The sequence below is a fragment of the Somniosus microcephalus genome, chromosome 3 (genome assembly GCF_052327205.1).
Source record: "Somniosus microcephalus isolate GS21.2 chromosome 3, FLI_Smic_1.0, whole genome shotgun sequence".
In the NCBI taxonomy this organism is placed as follows: Eukaryota; Metazoa; Chordata; class Chondrichthyes; order Squaliformes; family Somniosidae; genus Somniosus; species Somniosus microcephalus.
In genome coordinates, this window is record NC_140989.1 from 299226865 (window position 1) to 299251353 (window position 24489).

A 24489-nucleotide genomic window follows, 5' to 3' on the forward strand; every position below is an offset into this window, starting at 1 on the left:
TATCTTTGGATTGAAAAATTGCAAATATTACTGCATTAATTAAGAAGGGAATGAGGGCAAAACCAAGTAATTACAGGCCAGTCAGTGTAACATCAGTTGTGCAGAAGTTACTGGAGTCTATCATCAGAGACCGAGTGACTGAGCTCTTGGACAAGAATGAGCTGACCAGAGTCAGCATGGATTTGTGAACGGTAGGTCATGTCTGACTAATCTAGTTACATTTTTGAGTAGGTCACTAGCATGGTGGATAGCAGTGTCAATGGATGTTATCTTTAAGGACTTTTAGAAGTAGGTTCCACAAGATATTTATTAGCAAAAATGAAAGCACACGGAATTGAAGATAACCTTGTGAGATGGGGTGGTAATTTGTTGGGAGGTGGGAGATAGAGAGTAGGACGGGATGTGACAAATGGTGTTTCCCAGTGATGTGTACTGGGATCTCAACTTTTCACCATACAGGAAACTCTCGATTTACCGGCACCTAAATAACTGGAAATCTCGGTTAACTGGCAAAATTCAGGAGTAGGTTCAGGTAAGTTTTACTTTATATTACTTGCCTTCCTCGATCTGTTGCTGTGCAATCGGGTGTGGCTGCAGCTGTTGCTAAGCTACAGAGACGCTTGGAACTTGTGGCCATTGTTCTGCACCTGTTGCTAAGCAACAGGGGTTTGTTGCTTTATATGGAGCTCTCAGCTCTCCGTATCTTTTACTATAGCTCTCGGTTATCCGGAATTTTTGATGAACCGGCACCACGTCGGTCCCATCGGTGCCGGATAAAAAAGAGTTTCCTGTATATAATAATCACTTGAATGAAGGAATATAATTTTATATCCAAGTTTACAGATGGCACTAAGTTGGAATTACAGTAAGTTCTTTGATGAAAGCAGGAAGTTACAAAGGGACAAACTGGCCGTGAATTTAATGGAGGAGGCGGGATGGGGGCAGGAGAGCTGGTTTCCGGGTTCTGATCCCGTTCCCAGCTGCATCCGCTCTGCAGACATGATTTTCCCTTGATTGGCCTCATTACCAGCCAATTAACAGGAAGCGGGTCTGATGACGTCATTTGATGATGCGTCATCAGCCGGTTTCCTTAAAGGGATCACATCCACATGGAGTTTGACAGTTGTTCTATCAGTGTCTAACAGCATTGAGGTGCTGCAATCACTGCACAAAGGTGAACGCTTGTACCCAGTCTCTCCAATGACTCCCTCCATATGCTTATGGAGGGAATCACAGTACGCAGGGAGGTTCTCTTCCCTTCCAAGGGCAGCAGAGACCTCCCCAGGGCACCAGCTTACCTTGCACCTCCACCCAACCCTCTCTATCTACTTTATCACTTCCCCATCTCACTAGCCACCCCTACACTTAACCTCATTCTACTGCAAGCATACCAACTAACAACACACAAGGGTGGGCACTTGAGAGGTTTAGCCAATGTCCATGTGAAGTTTCTGGCAATGTGTTGTCATACAGTGAAATCTTTTTTTCCAAAAGTACCCCTTATTGGATTTTCAGGCCCAGGCGAGCAGCGGCAGTGGCAGACCTGCGAGGGAGCAGCGGCTGTGGGAGAAAATAAAGGTCGGTGATTTTCAGGCCCAGTCGAGCAGCGGCAGCAGCAGGAGCGGCGGACTTGCGAGGGAGCAGCGGCAGAATTCGAGAGTGACATCACAGTACAGAAAGTGACACTGGTGCAGGGGAAGAAGCTGATTGGTGAGTAGTGGGTGAGTGCTTTTTCTTTTCTTCAATTTTAAGTTTATTTCAGTTAAGGTAGCTCATAGTTAAGGTAGTGCGGGAAAGCGAGAATCCGAGAGTTTAAATTTGAGCTAAGAGTTTTTAATTAAAAGTATGGCAGGGTACCTCAGTCCCGTGCGTTGCATGGCCTGCAGCATGTGGGAATTCCTAGACGCTTCTTGCAGTCAGGATGACCACATGTGCAGTAAGTGGCAACAGTTTGGCCAACTTGAGATCTGGTTTTCAGAGCTTGAGCATCAGCTGGAGGCACTGCGGTGTATCCGCGAGGCTGAGAGTTACGTGGATAGCACGTTTTTAGACATGGTCACCCCGCAGCTTAAGAAATGCAGCCAGAGAGGGAATGGGTGACCACCAGTCAGAAGAAGGGGGCAGGCAGGTAGTCAGGAAAGCCCCAGAGTGACTCTCACTCAACAACCATTTTTGTGTGTTGCAAAACGGTGAAAGTGACGGTTCCTCTGGGGAGTGCAGGCACAGCCAAGTTCACGGCACTGTGGGTGGCTCAGCTGCACAAGGGGGGAGGAGTAAGAGTGGAAGGGCAATAGTGGTAGGAGACTCAATAGTGAGGGGTGCAGACAGGCATTTGTGTGGCCGCAGACGTGACTCCAGGATAGTATGTTGCCTCCCTGGTGCCAGGGTCAAGGATGTCACTGAACGGCTGCAGGGCATTCTGAAGGGGGAGGGCGAACAATCAGAGGTCGTGGTTCACATTGGTACCAATGACATAGGTAGAAAGAGGGATGAGGTCCTGCAACAAGAATTTAGCGAGCTAGGTAGCAGATTAAAAAGCAGGACCTCAAAGGTTGTAATCTCTGGATTACTCCTGGTGCAACGTGTTAGTAAGTATAGGAATAGAAGGATAGAGCAGATGAATGCGTGGTTAAAGAGTTGGTGCAGGAGGGAGGGCTTTAGTTTCCTGGATCACTGGGCCTGTTTCAGGGGAAGGTGGGACCTGTACAAGTCGGACGGGTTGCACCTGAACCGGAACGGGACCAACATCCTTGCGGGGAGGTTTGCTAGTGCTGTGGGGGGGGGGAGTTTAAACTAACTTGGCCGGGGGATGGGATACGGAGTGGAGCTATAGTAGGGGGTGATGCACAGCCAAATAAAGAGGAAAAAACAAGTCAGTCTGGAAGGCAGAGCAAATATGTAACAGAACAAGGGAGTATGGCAAGGCTGGATGGCAGTTATTATAATGCAAGGAATCTTACGAGTAAGGCAGATGAATTGAAGGTGTTGATGAACACATGGGAGTATGATATTGTTGCTATCACAGAGACATGGTTGAGGGAGGGGCAGGACTGACAGCTCAATATTCCGGGGTATAGAAACTTCAGGCGAGACAGAGACAGGTGTAAAAGAGGAGGGGGTGTCGCAATATTAATCAAGGTGTCAATTACTGCAGTAAGGAGGGATGCTATCTTAGCAGGTTCCTCTAATGAGGCCATATGGGTAGAACTTAAACACAAAAAGGGGGCAAGCACTTTGCTGGGAGAGTACTATAGGCCCCCAAACAGTCAGGGGGAGATAGAGGAACAGGTATGTAGGCAAATCTCAGAGAAGTGCAGATATAATAGGGTAATAATAGTAGGGGATTTCAACTTCCCCAATATTAACTGGGATAGTCAGAGTGTGAAAGGCTTAGAGGGTGCGGAATTTTTAAAGTGCATCCAGGAGAGCTTTTTGAGCCAGCATGTAGAAAGTCCTACAAGAGAGGGTCCTCAAAATAGTCTTAAATTGGCTCTTAACAAGCCATTTAACTATCCGAATTGTATCCCCCGCCGCTTGGTGGCGGGTCAGTTCTCTACCGACAGACCCGACACCTGGGAGACTCGCGTGGAGGCGGGTTGACAGCGGATTTCCTACCCGCCTCCAAACCCGCCCCCTCAGCGCTATTAAATTTGCAGCCACTAAGTGAGTGGGCAAAACTATGGCAGATAGGGTTCAATGTGGGGGAGTCTGAAGTCATCTACTTTGGATCCGAGAAAGACAAATCATAATATTTTCTTAATGGTGAAAGACTAGAAGCTGTGGAAGAGCAAATGGATTTTGGTGTCCATGCGCACAAGTGACTAAAAGCTAGTACACAGCTACAGAAAGTAATCAAATGTTGCCTTTGTCTCAAGGGGATTGGAATTCAACAGTGAGGATGTGATGCTTCTATTATACAGACCTCATCTGGAGTACTGCATTTAGTTTTGGGAACCAAACCTCAGGGAAGGTATATTTGCCTTGGAAGGGGTCCATTCACCAGAATGATACTAGGGTTTAAAGGGCTAAAGTGTGAAGACTGGTTGCAAAAACTGGGTTTGTATTCCCTCTTGGAGGTCTTTAAAACGATGAAGAGATTTGATTGGGTAGATACAAAGTCACTATTTCCTCTGGTGGGGCAATTCAGAACCAGGGGCATCATCTGAAAATTAGAGCTGGGCCATTTAGGAATGAAATCAGGAAGCATTTTTTCCACACAAAGGGTACTGGAAATCTGGAACTCTCTCCTTCAAAAGGCTGTGGATGCTGGGTCAACTGAAAATTTCAAGCCTGAGATCAACAGATTTTTGTTGGGTTAGGGTATCGAGGGGTATGGAGCAAAGGCAGGTAAATGGAGTTAAGGTGCAGATCAGCCTTGATCTAATTGAGTGGCAGAACAGGCTCGAGGGGCTGAAAGGCCTACTGTTGTTTGACAGTGGCAGCTTTGTGTCTGCTGAATAATGGTGCACTCAAAACCAACTCATTCAAACTGAACGGTCAAGACATTTCTGTTGAAATAATATATTCCTTCCCCTTTTATTTCCATCCCATTCCTATGAAACCAGAATGAAAAAATAAGCAGGACCTCAAGTAGATCAGGGAGTGAACTAAGGCAATTCTGTTTTACAGTTGCAATGTTGCAGCTCACTGAAACTTCTACCATGTGATGAATTACCGAAGAACGTTATAGTATATGAAAGATATATTAGGAATGTATAACACTAGCCTGAAGGGTGAGTTAGCTTTAACTTCTGAAGTTGGTAATTTTTTTTCCCCATATCAGATTGTTCCCCTGTTTATAATTCAAATTATACCGCACATTTATGTAATACAAAAAAACAGACTTTACAATTAAAAATACATGTGACACTCACAATCCATACCACATGATTCCAGGTGCTCTGATGTCTGCAGTATAACATAATATTTTTAGGATAGGAAAAGACCATTAAGCTCAAACAAGCACATTCCTTTTACAGAGACCAATTCCAGCAACCATCTTCTCATCATATCCCTCAATCCTTCCCCTTTACAGAAAGACATCCAACTATTTCTTAAATCCAATGATGCTGTCTGCTTCAATGGCATTTCTTGGTAACTTCTTCCAGAACTCTATTATAGGTGTACACTGATTCAAAAAAGTTCCTCCTGAGTTTCTTCTTACAGTATTCCTAAATTCCTCATTTTGAATTTGTTTACCGTTATTTCAATCCTTCACCACTCGATCAATTTTGTCAATTACCTTCAATCAATTTTGTCAATTACCTTCAATCATTTTGAAAATGTCAATTAAATCACCTCAAAGTCTCCTCCTCTCTAAAGAAAACAGGCCCAACTTCTTTAAATGTTGCTCCTAACTTAAATTTCTGATACTCATAATGTTATCTGCCTCTGTACCATCCCAAGAGTTATTGTATCCTTCCTATGACAGATTGCTAAAACTGCACACAGCAGTCACCTGACCAACACTTTATATAGCAACAATGCAGCTTCCAGATTTGTACTCGATCACTCTGCTACTTTATTTGCCTTCGTTACTGCAGTTAAACTCTGTGCAGTTTCATCTTCTGCAAATAACCCCTGCTTCTCAGACCACACCTGCAATACTGCTGAAAATAACCCCCTTGAACCCCCTAAGAATCTCGAAATACATCATTGTAAAAAATACATTATAAAAAGTGCAGTTTAATGCTCATCTTTTGACTCTTATTTAGCCTTTATACAAAACAGAGAGTCTCATGACAACAATATCAAGGCAGAGGCAAATATCTCCAACTTTGGAGTTTGGAAAGCAAATTCCAAGTCACTGATGCTGGAGTGCAGTACTGAGACTGGCTTTAAAAAAGATACCTGCACTATTCTCCACTAGTGTTAGAAATGCACTGTATCTGCTCAAACATTTAGACACCCAGCACTTTACCTGCCGAGAATCATCGCCGTAATTTTTTTCAGGGGTTTCAGTAGAATCAAGAGCAGAGGGATTGGCAAGGCTGAGACCCGAGAAGATGTGTGGAAGTCTCTAGATAGGTCAGCAACTTCTTCAGTCATAAAACGTTTCTTTGACAAAACACAAGCAGGCATACATCTGCTGTAGTGAGAAAAGCCTCTGATTAACAGGCTGGCGAGTGTGCTTGCTTTGATTGCTGGTACTCTTTTTGATGCAAGTCCTGCATTGTGTACATCGGTTCTGAAGGTTGAATGATGCCCGGTGCATGGGATCAATTCCACATTGTGTTGAATGCAGGTTCGCCAAACTTGAGAATCTCTAATTGAACAGCGATGTCCGCAGCTTGTTGTTAATCTCTGGCTTTTTATTTTATAATTTCTCCACATCTGAGTTTGTTCTGGGAGTGTCGAGATGTTTTGCAGATAACTGCAGTTTTGCCAGGTGAATAGATGCCTTCTTGCATTCCGAAGCCAATGTCCTGTCCTCATTTCTGCTGACTAAAAACAAAACCTTATGAAGAAAAATGTTTAAGAAATACTCCCTGGAGAGAGCTATAAAGCAAAAGAAATGTATATTTCCCCCTTCTGCATACAAAAGTGATAAAATAAGACAGTAAATAGGAGCTGACAGTTGCCAGGGGATCTCACAGCTATGACTGCAAAGCCTCGGATATATTGATGCTGGGGCTCCGAGACAGTACGCTGTTCAGTGCTGGATGCAGAGTACCGAATGCATACTGCCAACATCACACTATCAAGGACTTTTTTTGGTATTGAAGTGCCAGGAAGGTCCTGGCAGTGTTCTACATTTGATGAGTTCTGTAGGTAACATCTCCAATCCTACATTCTTACCATCAACGTATACCAGTAGTTGTCAAACCTTTCCGAATTGAAGACCATTGCAGATATAGACACAGTCACAGGGACTATCTTTACTAACTTCCAAAAGACATCAACAAGCTATAGAAAAAAATGCTAAAATTGCAGAAAACAGTTGTACTAGAAACAGCATACTAATAAATCATCAAATACAAATAGAGAATTCTTGATAATGGGCTTGTGCTATACCTAACCCCAGTCAAACATAAATCTAATGACCACACAGGCCCCCTTGGATCCTCGCAGGGACACTCATTTGAAAATCTATGATGTAAACTATCAGACATCCAAAGCTCATTTCAGACCTTAGTGACAGTAAAGGCACTACAAGTGGCCTCAAACACCTCCTAAATTAGGGAGAGGAAGGAAAACAAAATGTCTGCTAGTGTTCCTGCTCATGATTGATATTCAGTGATCTCTGCTGGAAAATGTACACGTGAGCAGAGGCAGATTCAGCTGTTCTGTGATGCTCCTTACAGTCAAAGAGCCTGCCAGCACTGACTGTCAACTAACCAACACTGCACATCTAGGCAGTCAGTGCACATGGAACTGTATCCCTGCATTAGTTACTCATGAGAATAAGGGAGAAAATAGGAAGGGCAAACAAGATTTTTTTTAAACGTCTGAAGCTACCGATCTACTTGACTTGTGTCTTAGAATATGCAATGACACAATGATCTCCTCTGGAAATTAACTATACATGTTGAATTGTGTAATCAATGATCACCTAGAACTGGGCAGTCAGTTTAGGTGACGACTTTGCTGAACACCTCCGCTCCGTCCACAACTATCATTCTGACTGCCCTGTCATTCAATATTTAAATCCCTCACACACTCTGGCCATTCCATCTTTGACCTCCTGCATCTTTTCAAAAAAGCTCAACACAAGGTTCAGGAGCAGTATCTCATCTTCCTCCTTGGCACCTTTCTTATCTCTCTCTGATCTGAACATTTAAGAGCAAAACTAAAGGCCATCAATATAAGATAATCACCAAGAAATCAAGTAGGGAATTCAGAAGAAACTTCTTTACCCAGAGAGTGATGAGAATGTGGAACTCGCTACTACAGAGAGTGGTTCAGGCAAATAGTATAGATGCATTTAAGGGTAAGCTAGATAAACATATGAGGGAGAAGGGAATAGAGGATAATGCTGATAAGTTAGATGAGGAAGGATGAGAGGAGGCTCAAGTTGAGCATAAACGACGGCATGGGCTGGTTAGGCCGAATGGCCTGTTTCTGTGCTGTATATCCTAGGTAACTTTGAAACTTCGACCATGTCTCCACCCCCCCCCCCCCCATACTTCGCTGAATGATGGGGGGGGGCTGCCGGGATGGATCTGTCAGCATCTAAGAGTGGACGTGTAATGGGGTTGTAGGTGTAAACCCTTTGTCAAAGCAGAGGAGGGGTCCTGGGTGTTGGTTTGTCTTTTCGGGTATGAATGGATTTACTGTGCATTTCTGGCATTTGTTGTTTGAATTTCAAATCTTCTGCATTTGCATGGTTTTTCAGCCTGTTTCCTTGTGGGGGCTTCTCCGGTTACCTTTAACTGATTACCTATTTTATATCATGTACGAATTTGCTGTTTGGCATTTGGCAGAAAATCCAAACTATTTACATCTATTACTGATCTTTCCTTTTTGAGTGTGTTTAACACCATTTAGGAACTTCCTTATCTTTCAATTTTCAGTTCTGAAGAACAGCGACTACTTTTCAAAAGTACTTCTTTGGTTGTAAAGCACTTTGGGACGTCCTGAGGTCGTGTCAAACTCTATATAAATGCAAGTTCTTTCTTTCCTGGAAGAAAGATCTATTCCTGAAAATTCAACCTGCCCTTCCTCTTTAGAGATACTGAAGGAACCATTTGTACATTTGCAGCCTTTTTTTCCCCCTTCCCCTCTTTTATATTTTGCTGGTCTGGGTCACAGGCCAGCTGCAGCTTTCCGGCTTCGGTCGCGACAGGAACATTATCAATGCAATAAAACGAGGAGAGCAGCTGCTGGGCCCACGGCTCTGCCCTTTACCTCGGTCCCCGCCGCTCCACTCCTGATGTCGGCGAGTGTCGGGGCTCTCCGGCAGTGTCAGCTGAGCAGGAGGCCTTCCGTCCAGTGACAGTGGGCGAGTCGCGGCCTGTCCCACCCCCAGACTGCTCAGGCTGTCAGGAAGTGCTGGCCTAGGCCCTCGGTGTCTCACTCATTCAATCCCGGCCGCCTGCATTCCCAGGACCAACCGGCCCAGGGCAGCACCAGCACCAGCCGCAGCAGCAGCCAGGCTCCAGCTACACTGCTCTTGACTAAAGTCTGATTTCAGTTTATTTCGTGCTTTGCATTTTATCCATAACTCTTGTTTAAAATTTTTCTTTTTTCTTTGGGGAATTTTTTGGCAGGGCTATTGGGGAAAAGGCAGGGCACTAATTGGATAGTTCTTTCAAAGAGCCGGTATAGGCACGATGGACCGAGTGGCCTCCTTCTTCGCTGTATCATTCTACGATAGCGGCCTCCTTCGTTGTATCATTCTATGATAGCGGCCTCCATCTTTGCTGTATTATTCTATGATAGCGGCTGTAGTGTATGTACTTTGAAGAAGGAACTATATTCTGCAGCCCCTGTATACTGCAGTACCAGTAGTGACCACCCCTGTATATAAGCCTGTGTAGTAACTTTGTATAGTAGTTCCAGTTTTGTCTCCACTCAGTAAACACCTGTTATAACCAACTCCTGCAGTCCGTGTCTCAATTACACACGGACGTAACACTGGCAACGAACAGATCCGAACTTACCTACAGTTCTGCACCACCTCATGGGGATCCATCCCTGAAGCGAAGTTGTTAGAGGCCAAGGCCAGAAGGAAGGAAAAAAAAACAAACAGAAGAAACAGGCGTTGACCGTGGGCAACCGCCTCTGATTCATCGAATTCGAAGATTTGCAGGAGAGGCTGTCGAGAGCGGGGCTTGGTTATCCTGTCTATGGTGTTCCAGCTAATCGGGCTGGTGGCAGGTAGTACACTGATCCTTCCTGGGCTGCGGCGGGCTAGAGCTCGATCGGGTGGCTTTTCAACGGGGCCGAGCAGCGTTGTCGGGAAGAGGAGAGAGAGAGAGGGAGGGTGGAGCACACAGGTGCTGCGAAGCCGGGCAGCGTACAGACCCGAGAAGAGGAAGGAAAGTGTCCCGTAGGGTTTGCTCTGACGACGGGAACAGTAATTAAAATAAAAGAAATTAGAAGCGCAGAAAGCCGCGAGGAGCTGCAGTTTGCCACGGGGACCACGGAGAGCGGCGTTAGCAGCAGCGCGGGGGGAAGTGCGCGAAGACCATAGGGCGTCACCATCAAGGCATTAAAAACGCCAGCAACAGCGCTAGCAGCAGCAGAGAAGACAGAAAGCGCGGGAGGCGCCATCTTAATCCAGCGGGGAAGAAGGCAAAGCGCGGGAGGCACCATTTTGTTCAATCGGGGAAGAAGTCAAAGCGCGGGAGGCCGAAGACTGGCAATATCACTGCCTTCGATAATGCAATAGAAGACTGGACCATGTATGTGGAAAGAGTCAAAGTATATTGCAAGGCAAATGAAGTAGCCGATGAGAAAAAGGCATCGGTACTACTAAACTTAATGGGCGCAAGAACGTACGGCCTATTGCGGAACCTGATCACTCCAGCCAAACCGATGGCGAAGAGTTTTAACGAAATTGTTGATATCCTACAGGAACACCTAAATCCTACACCACTGCTGATAGCAGAAAGATTTAAATTCCACAAGAGAAATCAGCATAAAGATGAGAGCAATGCTGATTACCTTACGGAACTACGCAAGCTATCAAAGCACTGCCAGTTCGGAGCAGGACTGGCAGATACCCTATGGGACAAATTTGTCTGTGGACTCCTGAGTGAAGGAACCCAGAAAAGGTTACTCTCAGAGAAAGAGCTGACGCTAGATAAGGCTTTCAGCGTGGCAGTATCGTACGAAGCAGCAGCAAGGGGAGCTGCGGAAATACAGCAAAAGCCACAGGAATACAGCACCCATGAAATGACACAGGGACTTCAAAAATGTTATCGCTGCGGCAGAACAACGCATGACCAGAAGGACTGCTGGTCCAAGGACAAAATATGCAGGCAATGCGGAAAGATGGGACACATTGCACGAGTTTGCAGGTCCGGGAAGAAGACTAACGACAACAAAAAGGCTACTAAGGAACAGTACAGGAAAGTACAAAAGATGACGGACAGTAGTTCCGAAGACCAGAAGTGCGATAGTGAATCCGGGAACAAGCGACTAAGCTGTCTCAAACTTCACAACGTAATCGCAAAAGAGGCTCACCGAACCATTTGGGTCACCCTCATGATAGCAGGGTCCCAAGTCAAAATGGGTTGGATACAGGATCAGCCCTGACCGTCATGAATCGACGAGACTACAAGCGGCTATTCTCACACATACCCTTGAAAGACACATCCATTGTCTTGAAAACGTATACGGGGCAGAAAGTATACCCCAGAGGGAAAATAAGGGTGCCTGTCGAATACAACGGCAAGGAAATACAGAAATTGTATCTGTACATACTGCAAGATGGTGGACCACCGTTATTGGGACGTGAATGGATCAGAAAGATAAGTTTAGACTGGCACTCCATTCAGGCACTGACTGTGGCTGGTAAAAAGGATGACGACGTCACACCTGGCCGATTGTCAAAAATCTTAGCTAACGCTAAAGAGGCATTTCAACAAGAACTGGGAACTCTTAAAGGCGTAACCGCCTCAATAAAAATAGAAGAGAATGCAATTCCCAAGTTTTTCAAAGCAAGACCGGTACCGTATGCAATTCGCCCAGCCGTCGAGGCAGAGCTGGAGAATCTGGAGAATGCAGGCATGTTATCTAAGGTAGACTGGAGCGAGTGGGTGACACCCATCGTTCCTGTCATGAAGAAAACATTAAACAATAAGTCTGAGGAGCCAAGGAAGGTTCGCATTTGTGGGGACTTCAAGGTGACGGTGAACCCAGTCCTTCACACAGTACAGTATCCTCTCCCGAGGATAGAAGATATTTTCGCCTCACTATCTGGAGGGAAGCGTTTTACAAAAATTGACCTAGCACAAGCATATTTGCAGATGGAGGTTGAAGAATCCTCTAGGAAGTATCTCACGATAAACACTCACAAAGGTCTTTACCAGTATAATCGACTGGTATTCGGAGTAGCATCAGCTCCGGCGATATGGCAAAGAGCAATGGAACAAGTCCTGCAAGGGATTCCGGGGACTCAGTGTTACTTGGACGACATCCTAGTGACAGGTGAAAATGACAGTGAACACCTTGCCAACCTAGAGCAGGCGCTCACTGGACTAAGAGAACATGGGCTACGAGCCAATCGCCCCAAGTGTGAGTTTTTTAAGAAACAGATATCGTATTGTGGCCACATGATTGATGAAGAGGGGTTACATAAGTCCCCTGACAAAATTGAAGCGGTAGTTAAGGCTCCAGCGCCTGAAAATGTGTCGCAACTGAGGTCATTCCTTGGATTGGTGAATTACTACCATAAGTTTTTGCCGAATTTGTCCACAATTCTGCACCCACTGAATGCCCTACTACAAACTGGAGTAGCATGGAAATGGAGCGATGAATGTAAGCGGGCCTTTCAGAAGTGTAAAGACCTAATCACTTCAAGAGAAGTATTGGCTCACTACAACCCATCACTACCGATAAGACTGGCGTGTGATGTGTCTCCCTATGGCATTGGAGCAGTACTGTCACATAAATTCCTTGATGGTTCAGAGAGGCCGATAGCTTTTGCGTCACGCTCGTTAACTTCAGCCGAGCGTAACTACGCCCAGATTGACAGAGAGGCCCTCAGCCTGGTGTGGGGGGTGAAGAAGTTCAATCACTACCTGCACGGTCAGAAATTTACTCTACTAACTGACCATCAACTTCTTGTCTCCATTTTCAACCCTCAGAAGGGCGTCCCGATAATGACAGCACAACGGCTACAGAGGTGGTCCCTTTTCCTAGGGGCACACCAATATGACATCGAGCACAAAGGAACTAAACAGCATGGGAATGCTGATGGATTGTCGCGCCTACCGTTGCCGATGGTGGAAGAAGCACCTGCAGTGGATCCTGTGGAGATATTCCACTCGACCATAGTCGAATGTCTCCCTGTGACGAATGCAAACATAGAAAAGGAAACACGAAATGACCCGACACTCTCCAGGGTCTATGATTTAACGGTGAAGGGATGGCCAGCACATGGCGAACCACTGTTGCCAGCATTCTCGCCGAGAAGAGAACAGCTGTCAGTATGCCGAGGAACCTTGATGTGTGGATCCAGAGTAGTAATTCCACCCAAATTGAAGGATAGAGTGCTCAATGAGCTTCATGAGGGTCATCTGGGAGGGGTAAAAATGAAGAACTTAGCCAGAGCGTTTGTGTGGTGGCCGGGAATCGATAGAGAAATCGAAGAGATGACGCAAGAGCTGTACAGGATGCCAGAAGGTCCAAAACGCCCCACCACAAGCCCCTCTACATCCATGGGAGTGGCCCTCATCTCCATGGCAAAGGGTGCACATTGATTTTGCTGGTCCATTTATGGACTTGATGTTTTTAATTGCAGTGGATGCGCATTCAAAGTGGCCAGAGGTAATAAAAATGTCCTCAACCACCACAGAAAAAACTATCACAGTCTTACGAACCATATTCGCCAGAAATGGGCTACCTGAACAGATTTGCTCCGACAATGGACCGCAGTTTGTGTCTGAAGAGTTCCGGAGGTTCTTAAAGAACAATGGTGTTAAGCATTACACATCTGCCCCATATCATCCAGCCACCAATGGATTGGCTGAGAGGTTCGTTCAAACATTCAAGAAGGCTATCAAGGCAATGTGTAATGAAGACATACCCCTACAACACAAGGTGGATAACTTCTTGTTTGCCTACCGGAATGCGACACATGCGGTTACCAACCAAACTCCAGCCATGATGTTCTTCAATCGAAGACTAAGATGCCGCTTAGATTTGGTTAAGCCAAACATCAGAAGAGATGTGGAGAACAGGCAGTTTCAGAATATGAATGAAAGGCCAACCAGGAGTTTCAAGATAGGTCAACCAGTTTTGGCCCGGGACTACCGCACAGAGAAATGGCAGCCAGGAACGATCTGCACACGGCAAGGACCTCTAATATATACCGTGGACGTTGGAGAGAGCATTGTAAGACGCCATGCTGACCAGATTCTAGAGTCACTGGACAACATCAAATCCACACCACGATCCGATACACCTGGTGATGAAACCGAAGTACCAATTGCATCTACCTCAGAATCAGTGATATTGGAAGCAGACGAACCAAACAACGACGTTGATTCCGAATCAACTTTGCCAGAAGAACCTGATACCCCAAAGAGGCGTTATCCAGACTGAATCAGGAAGCCTCCTCAAAGACTGAATTTATAATTGCTTAACTTCAGCTAATGTATATAGCAACTGTAATTGTAAATATGTTATTTAATTATTAATCGAATGTTATGTACTGTTTAGCTAAAAGGGGAGGAATTGTAGTGTATGTACTTTGAAGAAGGAACTATATTCTGCAGCCCCTGTATACTGCAGTACCAGTAGTGACCACCCCTGTATATAAGCCTGTGTAGTAACTTTGTATAGTAGTTCCAGTTTTGTCTCCACTCAGTAAACACCTGTTATAACCAACTCCTGCAGTCCGTGTCTCAATTACACACGGACATAACAGCGGCATCCTTCTTCACTATCATTCTATGATAGCGGCCTCCTTCTTCACTATTATTCTATGATAGCGGCCTCCTTTGCTGTATTATTCTATGATAGCAGCCTCCTTCTTCACTATTGTTGTGTTTGTACCGCTATACACAACTACATAAAATAATAAAGCAGCAGAGACTGAGAGTAACTTCAAGTGATCTTTACTGGTTAACTGGAACTTCAGCACTGACTATACAAATCGATACGTGGCTGTTATATACGCTCGCAACTAAGGATGTACATCCGCAAAACAAAGTAGTCCCTTCAATGTTTTATACATTACACTTCCTCCCCCTTTAGTTTAATAGTATATTAATGCAAAATTTCTATAATTAACATACAGAGCCTGTCTTTACAGTAACCTTTTTGTTTTCTTAAAAGTAACAAAATTCAAATTCCAACATAACATTTTATTTTGTCAACAGCCCTTTTGCAAGTCAAGTCTCTGGGGAGGCCTCCTCTGCCTCTCTGGGTAACGTCTCTCCAGACTCTCTTGCTTTGGGGAATGAGACTGTACAGGTACAGGTGCGTCAGGTGAGCTATCAGCACAGGTAGAGCTCTCAGCTGTGGATGAGGCTGGTGCTGATGCTGATGAATCAGGAATATCTGTTTCCATGTCAAGTGAGTCTGGGCGAGGTATAGGGGTGTTTTTCACCTGAACATCCAGAATTTGGTCCACATGACGTCTCAAAATGTTCTCTCCCACATCCACAGTATACATCAGTGGTCCCTCTCTTGTGGATATTGTACCTGGTTGCCACTTTTCCATCCAGAAATCACGAGCAAGAACTGACTGTCCCACACTGAAGCTTCTTGTTGGCTTAGCATTCAAATGTTTGAACTGTTTGTTCTCTACATCACGACGTACATTTGGTTTAAGAAGGTCCATGCAAGATCTCAGGTTCCTGTTCCGAAACATCATCGCTGGAGTCTAATTAGTGGCTGCGTGTACTGCGTTCCGATAAGCAAAGAGGAAATTGTCTATCTTGTGTTGCAGTGGTAGATTCTCGCTGTACATTGCTTTGATGGCCTTCTTGAAAGTCTGTACAAATCTTTCTGCCAAGCCATTTGTAGCTGGATGGTACGGGGCAGATGTGTAGTGCTTGATTCCATTTTTCCTCATGAAACCTTGGAATTCGTCAGAGACAAATTGTCGTCCATTGTCTGTGCAGATTTGTTCTGGTAGGCCATTTCTAGCGAACATGGTCCTCAGAACTGAAATGGTCTTTTCAGATGTGGTTAATTTCATTTTAATGACCTCGGGCCATTTGGAATGTGCATCGACTGCAATCAAGAACATGGAGTCCATGAACGGTCCAGCAAAGTCGATGTGCACACGTTGCCATGGTGATGAGGGCCATTCCCATGGATGGAGAGGGGCTTGTGGTGCGTTCTGGACCTTTTGACATCCTGAGCAGCTCTTTGTCAGGTCCTCGATCTGTTTGTCAATTCCCGGCCACCACACGTAACCACGGGCAAGGCTTTTCATCTTTACCGTACCTAAGTGTCCTTCATGCAGTTCATCTAGCACTCGGTTACGAAGCTTGGGAGGAATCACAACTCGTGAGTCGCACATCAGTGTTCCCCGACACACTGATAACTGCTCCCTCCTAGCTGAGAATGCTGGAAACAATGAGTCACCATGCGCTGGCCATCCCTTCACAGTGATGTCATAAACTTTTGACAATGTAGGGTCATTGCGTGTTTCTCTTTCAATGAGGGAGATTCTCACTGGTAGCTGCTCAACTATTGTTGTGTGAAATACCTCTGCTGAGTCAACTGTTGTAGTTCTCTCTGAGGTCAGCAGTGGTAAACGTGACAAACCATCGGCGTTGCCATGTTGCTTGGTCCCCTTGTATTCAATGTCATACAGGTGAGCCCCTAGGAAGAGTGACCATCGCTGCAGCCGTTGTGCCGACATCACTGGAATGCCCTTCCTTGGGTTGAAGATTGAAACGAGAGGCTGGTGGTCAGTTAACAGTGTAAACTGTTGACCATACAAGTAGTGGTTGAATTTCTTGACTCCCCACACAAGGCTGAGGGCTTCTCGGTCAATCTGTGCATAATTGCATTCAGCTGTAGTCAATGATCTGGAGGCAAAGGCTATTGGTCTTTCTGAGCCATCTGGGAACTTATGTGACAACACGGCACCAATGCCATGGGGTGAAGCATCACATGCCAGTTGACTAGGTAAGGATGGGTCAAAGTGAGCTAGCACCTCTTCTGAAGTAATGAGTCTTTTACTCTCTTGAAAAGCTTGTTCACAGCTGTCACTCCACTTCCATTGTGACCCTGTCTGTAGCAGCGCATTTAGTGGATGTAACACTGTGGATAGGTTGGGCAAGAACTTGTGATAGTAGTTCATCAGTCCAAGATATGATTTCAACTGAGACACATTTTCAGGTGTTGGTGCATTAATCACAGCTTCAGTCTTGTCTGGAGACTTGTGTAAACCATCTGGAGACTTGTGTAAACCATCCTTGTCAATCACATGTCCACAGTATGAGATTTCCTTTTTGAAAAACTCACTTTTGTCTCGGTTCGCTCGGAGCCCATACTCCCGTAACCTGATGAGCACCTGTTCGAGGTTGGAAAGGTGGTCGTTGTCATTCTTGCCAGTAATGATGATGTCATCAAGATAACACTGAGTACCTGGGATCCCCTGCAGGACTTGGTCCATTGCCCTTTGGCAGATTGCAGGAGCTGATGCTATTCCGAATACCAGCCGATTGTACTGGTAAAGGCCTTTGTGCGTATTTATTGTCAGGTACTTCTTTGATGCATCATCAATTTCCATTTGGAGATAGGCCTGGGCCAAGTCAATCTTTGTGAAACTTTCCCCTCTTGACAGGGAAGCAAAGATGTCCTCAATGCGAGGCAATGGGTACTGTACTGTGTGGAGGACTGGGTTAACAGTCACTTTAAAGTCTCCACAGATGCGCACTTTTCTTGGCTTTCCTGGTTTTGTGCTGGAGGTTTTCTTCATCACTGGAACTATAGGTGTGGCCCAGTCATTCCAATCCACCTTGGACAGGACCCCTAACTGCTCCAAGTTCTCCAGCTCTGCTTCTACTGAAGGGCGAATTGCATAAGGCACTGGTCTGGCCTTGTGGAACTTTGGATTTGCGTTCTCCTCAATCTTAATTTTTGCTTTCATGCCCTTAAGTGTTCCTTTTCCCTTCTTGAACACTTCCTGAGAGTCAGAGAGTATTTGTGACAGTCTCACAGGAGTGGCGTTGCTGTCCTCCTTTGCAGACACAAACAGTGCTTGGATGGTGTGCCAATTCAACTGTATTTTTCTGAGCCATTTGCGTCCCAGCAATGGTGGTCCTCCATTTTCCACTACATAGAGGTTCAATTGCGGTATTTTTTTTCTTTGTATGTCACTGTCACTTTTATTTTACCTTTGGGACACACTCTTTGTCCTGTGTATGTCTTTAACAATACTTTAGTTGGCCTTAGCGGTATGTGTGAAAACAGTCGTTTGTAGTCATGTACAGAGCTCACTGTTAAAGCTGAGCCTGTGTCCAACTCCATTTTCAGCCTAACTCCTGCCACTTCTGGAGTAATCCATATTATTCTGTGATCCTCTGTCTCTTTCACACTGTGTAGTTTTAGACAAGCCAGATCCTCTTCCTCTGAGTCTGTGTCACTTTTTCCTTTATCTGAACTGTCTCCAGTCACGTGGTGTACCTTCTTGTATCTATCTTTGAAAGGTTTCTTGTTTTCAGTCACTTGATGTACCTTTTTGTTACTCTGTATTGTATCAGTTTTCGGCTTCTTATTTGCTTTGCAGACTCTTTCAATGTGCCCTCGTCTGCCACATTGTCTGCAGTCTTTGTCTTTAAACCAAGTCATCGTGGTCATGTGACATTTTGCCACAGCGATAGCACTTCTTTTCTTGTTTCAGTGACATTTTATTAGTTGAATATTCCAGGGATTTTTGTTGAATTTCTAAAGCACCACGTGCTGCTGCTTCCATTGATATTGCGATACTCAGAGCCTTCTCCAATGTGAGGTCTTTTCAGACAGGACCTTCTTTTGTGTGCTTTCACTTTGCATGCCACACACAAATCTGTCCCTCAATGCGTCTGATAAGCTCACTTCAAATTTGTTCTGAAAATTTAGCGCAACTTTGCCAAATATTCAGAAATGCTTTCATTTTTGCTCTGGTTCCGTTTATGGAATTTAAATCTTTCGGCTATGAGCAGTGGTTTGGGGCTTAAATGGTCTTGGAGTGTGTCCACTATTTGTTTGAATGTTTTGTTTGCTGGCTTTTCAGGGGTTAATAAACTACGTAGCAGCCCATATGTCTTTGCACCCATAACACTCAGCAAAACAGTGGCTTTCTTTTCTACCTCCACTCCGTTAGCCTCACAGTACAACTCCACTCTTTCAATGTAAGTTGCCCAGTCTTCAATGCTGCTATCAAATGCTGCAATCGTGCCAATCATCGCCATTTTTTTTTCCAAACCAGCTTTTCTTTCTTTACTAGTTAGCTAGCATCATGCAAGTCCTGTGCACTTTTCACTTGACTTGCGTATCCCCTGCCTAGCTTAGCAAGCGTGCTCCGTTTTCTCTACCTTCTCGCTCCTTTCTTCCAAGTTTCGGTGTCCTCTGGATGCGATGCCAGAATAGGAAGACGTAGGTTCATAATTCTCGTCGCCAATTTGTTGTGTTTGTACCGCTATACACAACTACATAAAATAATAAAGCAGCAGAGACTGAGAGTAACTTCAAGTGATCTTTACTGGTTAACTGGAACTTCGGCACTGACTGTACAAATCGATACGCGTCTGTTATATACGCTTGCAACTAAGGATGTACATCCGCAAAACAAAGTAGTCCCTTCAATGTTGTATACATTACAACTATCATTCTATGATAGCGGCCTCCTTCTTCACTATCATTCTATGATAGCGGCCTCTTCCTTCACTGTATTATTCTATGATAGCAACCTCCTTCTTCACTATTATTCTATGATAGCGGCCTCCTGCGCTGTATCATTCTATGATAGCGGCCTCCTTCTTCACTATTATTCTATGATAGAGGCCTCCTTCTTTGCTGTATTATTCTATGATAGCGGCTTCCTTCTTTGCTGTATCATTCTATGATAGCGGCCTCCTTCTTCACTATTATTCTATGATAGTGGCCTCCTCCTTCACTGTATCATTCTATGATAGCGGCCTCCTTCTTCACTATTATTCTATGATAGTGGCCTCCTTCTCCGCTGTATCATTCTATGATAGTGGCCTCCTTCTTCGCTGTAGTGGCCTCCTTCTTCGCTGTATCATTCTATGATAGCGGCCTCCTTCTTCGCTGTATCATTCTATGATAGCGGCCTCCTTCTTCGCTGTATCATTCTATGATAGCGGCCTCCTTCTTCGCTGTATCATTCTATGATAGTGGCCTCCTTCTTCGCTGTATCATTCTATGATAGTGGCCTCCTTCTTCGCTGTATCATTCTATGATAGTGGCCTTCTTCTTCGCTGTCCTCCTTCGCTGTATCATTCTATGATAGTGGCCTCCTTCTTTGCTGTATCATTCTATGATAGTGGCCTCCTTCTTCGCTGTATCATTCTATGATAGCGGCCTCCTTCTTCGCTGTATCATTCTATGATAGCGGCCTCCTTCTTCGCTGTATCATTCTATGATAGTGGCCTCCTTCTTCGCTGTATCATTCTATGATAGTGGCCTCCTTCTTCGCTGTATCATTCTATGATAGTGGCCTCCTTCTTCGCTGTATCATTCCATGATAGCGGCCTCCTTCTTCGCTGTATCATTCTATGATAGTGGCCTCCTTCTTCGCTGTATCATTCTATGATAGTGGCCTCCTTCTTCGCTGTATCATTCTATGATAGTGGCCTTCTTCTTCGCTGTCCTCCTTCGCTGTATCATTCTATGATAGTGGCCTCCTTCTTTGCTGTATCATTCTATGATAGTGGCCTCCTTCTTCGCTGTATCATTCTATGATAGCGGCCTCCTTCTTCGCTGTATCATTCTATGATAGCGGCCTCCTTCTTCGCTGTATCATTCTATGATAGTGGCCTCCTTCTTCGCTGTATCATTCTATGATAGTGGCCTCCTTCTTCGCTGTATCATTCTATGATAGTGGCCTCCTTCTTCGCTGTATCATTCCATGATAGCGGCCTCCTTCTTCGCTGTATCATTCCATGATAGCGGCCTCCTTCTTCGCTGTATCATTCTATGATAGCGGCCTCCTTCTCCGCTGTATCATTCTATGATAGTGGCCTCCTTCTTCGCTGTATCATTCTATGATAGTGGCCTCCTTCTTCGCTGTATCATTCTATGATAGTGGCCTCCTTCTTCGCTGTATCATTCTATGATAGTGGCCTCCTTCTTCGCTGTATCATTCTATGATAGCGGCCTCCTTCTTCGCTGTATCATTCTATGATAGCGGCCTCCTTCTCCGCTGTATCATTCTATGATAGTGGCCTCCTCCTTCGCTGTATCATTCTATGATAGTGGCCTCCTTCTCCGCTGTATCATTCTATGATAGTGGCCTCCTTCGCTGTATCATTCTATGTTTTGCTGTCTTCTTTCAAAATTAAATTAGTTTGCAAAAGATTTTTTTGTCGCGGTACAGCAAAGCTGTTAGCATTGAGTAAATATTGGGAGCCACATTAATGATCAGCAGGGCTTGCAAGGTAACCCCATTAAAACATATGGGGCTGCATTTGTTTTTTATGGGTAACAGGCAGCAAAATAAGGCACATTTTAAACTAAAATGAGTGGTTGTCACTCCTAATGAGCGACTTTAGCAGATCTAATAAAGGCATGATCACCTCTGTAATGTTCACAAGCTTTCACCTACTGTTTATTTTTTTTAAAGTTTGTAATTCTCAAAAAGGCAATACCAAAATCTTATTGTATCCCTTAGCAATTCTTACAGGAATGAAGCACAGTTCTTTATTTCTCAAAGTATAGTTGCTACTTTCTACATTTAAAAAATGGTTGCATCTATTTGCAACACCAGATTTCTGATTGGTCCCCTTGGAGGATAAGACACCCAACAGTTTGTCTGGAATGTGTAATTTGATCCTGCCTGCTGAAGAGTAATCAAGATCTCTGCAATGTGTAATTTGATCCAGTCATTGTGACAGGCAGGCTCCAGAGCTCTCAATGCTAACACTACTGCTTTCAGAGACGGGGCTCACCCTCCCGGGTTAGGAGAGCTCACGTGTCGAGTTCAGATAGGAAGGGGTGAGGCCATGGAGGCGTTTCAACATGAGGATGAGAATTTTAAAATCAAGGTGTTGGTGGACCATGAGCCAATGTAGGTCAATGAGCACCAGAGTTTTGGATGAGTTCAAGTTCACTGACAGTGGAAGGTGGGAGGCTGTCGAGGAAAACATTGGAATAGTCGAGTCCGGCAAATAACACATAAATGTAATGTCATGCATGTTGGTAGGATCAACACAGAATATGCTCTCATTTTAAAAATTAGTTAATTTATTGCATGTCCCTAGTTGCCCTTGAGAGGGTGGTAGTGAGCTGCCTTCTTGAACCGCTGTGGTGTGGGGGGAGGAGAGGGAGAACATGGTGCAGGTGTAGAGGGGGTGGAGGCAACGTTCCTGCTGAGCTGTGCAGCCGCACATCTGGAGATCCCGTGGAGCCCGGGACCGGCTTTTCAAATGGGAGATTTTGCGCATGTGTGAAATTTTGAATGGGCCCTGCAGCCCGTTAAAGGGACCACGCACCCAAAAAAAATTAGGAGGAACATTGGGTGGGGGAGGAAAGGGAGAACGTGATCCAGGCCTAACAGAGGGTGGGAGATCCCAGCTGGATCACGTTCTTGCTCTCATCCCACCCCCTTTAAGGCCTGGATCACATTCTTGCCCCATCCCCGCTGTTCTCATCGTGCTTCCCCCCCCAACAAGTTCCTGACCACCTCTCCCCCAAGTTCTTGACCCCCCCCCAAGTTCCTTACCTTTCTGAGTCTCTTCTGGACTCTGCTGATACGGGAATTGAGGGCAGACCTACTGTACAGCCGGCAGATGCTCCTCGACATCGGGGCCGACTGCGTGCGGCTCACACTCGGTGCCATCGATCTGCCTCCCGACATCACCCGGGACCAGCGTGGCGTCCTTCCCCAGCCGGAAGTCGGCGCAGAGAACGCAAGCAGAAGCGGGGTAAGAGGGCCGGAATCCAAAATAGGCTGAAGAGGGCCCCACACAAACCCTCCCACGTATTTTCCTGGCCAACGTCAGGTCACTAGAAAATAAAATGGATGAGATCAAACTTGATCTCTCCTCACAGAAAAGGACAAAGGAATGCTGCGCCATGATCTTCACAGAGACCTGGTTGAACAATGGCATCCCTGACACCACCATCCAACTAGAAGGACGCACGGTCTTCCGCGCCGACAGAACTGCAGACTCCGGTAAGAGCAAGGGAGGCGGTTTGTGCATTTACACTAACAATGCCTGGTGCACTAACACGGACATAATCGATAGATCCTGTTCGGCTGATTTGGAATTCCTCATGGTAAGGTGCAGACCCTTCTACCTGCCTCGGGAATTCACGGCTGTTATCATCACTGCGGTCTACATCCCACCACATGCTAATGCCAAACTAGCACTGAAGGACCTCTACAGGGCCATCAGCGAACAACAAACTGCGCACCCAGACGGAGCTTTTATCGTCGCGGGGGACTTCAATCACATAAACCTAAAATCTGTACTACCAAAATTCCACCAGAATGTTTCCTGCCCCACAAGAGGGGAGAACACACTGGATCAAGTCTACACGAGCATTGTAGATGCTTATAAGGCCATTCCCTGCCCCCACCTTGGGAAGTCTGACCACCTCTCCCTGTTTCTAGCCCCGGCATACAAACCGCTCATCAAAAGAGTGAGAACATCAGTGAGATCAGTGAAAGTATGGCCAGAGGGGGCAGTCTCGGAGCTTCAGGATTGCTTCGAACGCACTGATTGGGGCATGTTTGCCCATAATGACATTGAGGAATACGCATCCACAGTGCTATTCTACATTAACAGTTGCGTCGAGGTTGTCACGACCCATAAAAATATCAGGACATACCCCAACCAGAAACCCTGGATGAACGGAGAGGTCCGCTCGCTGTTGAAAGCACGCGACGCAGCATTTAAATCTGGCGACGCAGCGGCTTACAGTGCAGCTAGGACCAACCTAAAAAAGGGTATCAGGACTGCCAAAAGGAAACAGACACTGCGGATAGAGGATCATTTCCACAACAACTCGGACCCCCGGCGCATGTGGCAAGGCATCCAGTCCATCACTGACTGCAAGAGCAAAAACACCAGCCCCCCGGTTAGCGATGCCTCCCTTCCGAAGGAGCTTAACAACTTCTACGCTTGCTTCGACAGGGACAACAGGGAGCCGGCTATCAAAGCCTTGCCACCCCCGGAAGACCAGGTGCTCACTCTGTCGACCTCCGACGTAAGGGGTGTTCTACGCGGAGTGAACACACGAAAGGCTGCTGGACCAGATAGCATCCCTGGACGGGTACTCAAGGAATGTGCTGATCAGCTGGCTGATGTCTTCACCGCCATCTTCAATCTGTCATTGGCCCAGGCAGTAGTCCCTACATGCTTCAAGACCGCTACCATTATCCCTGTGCCAAAACAAACGGCTGTGACGTGCCTGAACGACTATCAACCTGTCGCACTCACACCCATCATAATGAAGTGTTTCGAGAGACTGGTCCTGGCTCACATCAAAGCCAGTGTTCCTGCCTCTCTTGACCAACACCAGTTTGCCTATCGTGCAAACAGATCAATGGAGGATGCAATCACAACTGCTCTACATTCTGCACTGAATCACTTAGATGGTAAAGAGACCTACATCAGAATGCTGTTTAGACTACAGCTCAGCATTCAACACTATCGTCCCCAACAAGCTGGCCACCAAACTCCACAC

At 45.6% G+C, this 24489-nt stretch overlaps 1 protein-coding gene across 4 annotated transcripts in view; it reads right to left on the reverse strand.

Moving 5' to 3' along the window:
* The window catches only part of oma1 (OMA1 zinc metallopeptidase), an 80325-nt gene extending 71255 nt beyond the window's left edge, over window positions 1–9070 (reverse strand). For 2 of the 4 annotated variants that reach the window (XR_015077672.1, XM_085982832.1), the window contains exons 1-2: window positions 8848–9068; window positions 5921–6444 (exon numbers count right to left, since the gene is read on the reverse strand). Coding sequence is in view for 1 of the 4 variants with exons in the window: in XM_085982832.1 (XP_085838958.1) it covers window positions 5921–6435 (515 nt within the window). In the remaining 3 variants the exon portion in view is untranslated. Of the gene's footprint in view, window positions 1–5920; window positions 6445–8847 lie in introns of all 4 variants that reach the window. The other 2 variants (XR_015077674.1, XR_015077673.1) reach the window with 2 other exon arrangements.
* Between the last annotated feature and the right edge of the window lie 15419 nt (window positions 9071–24489).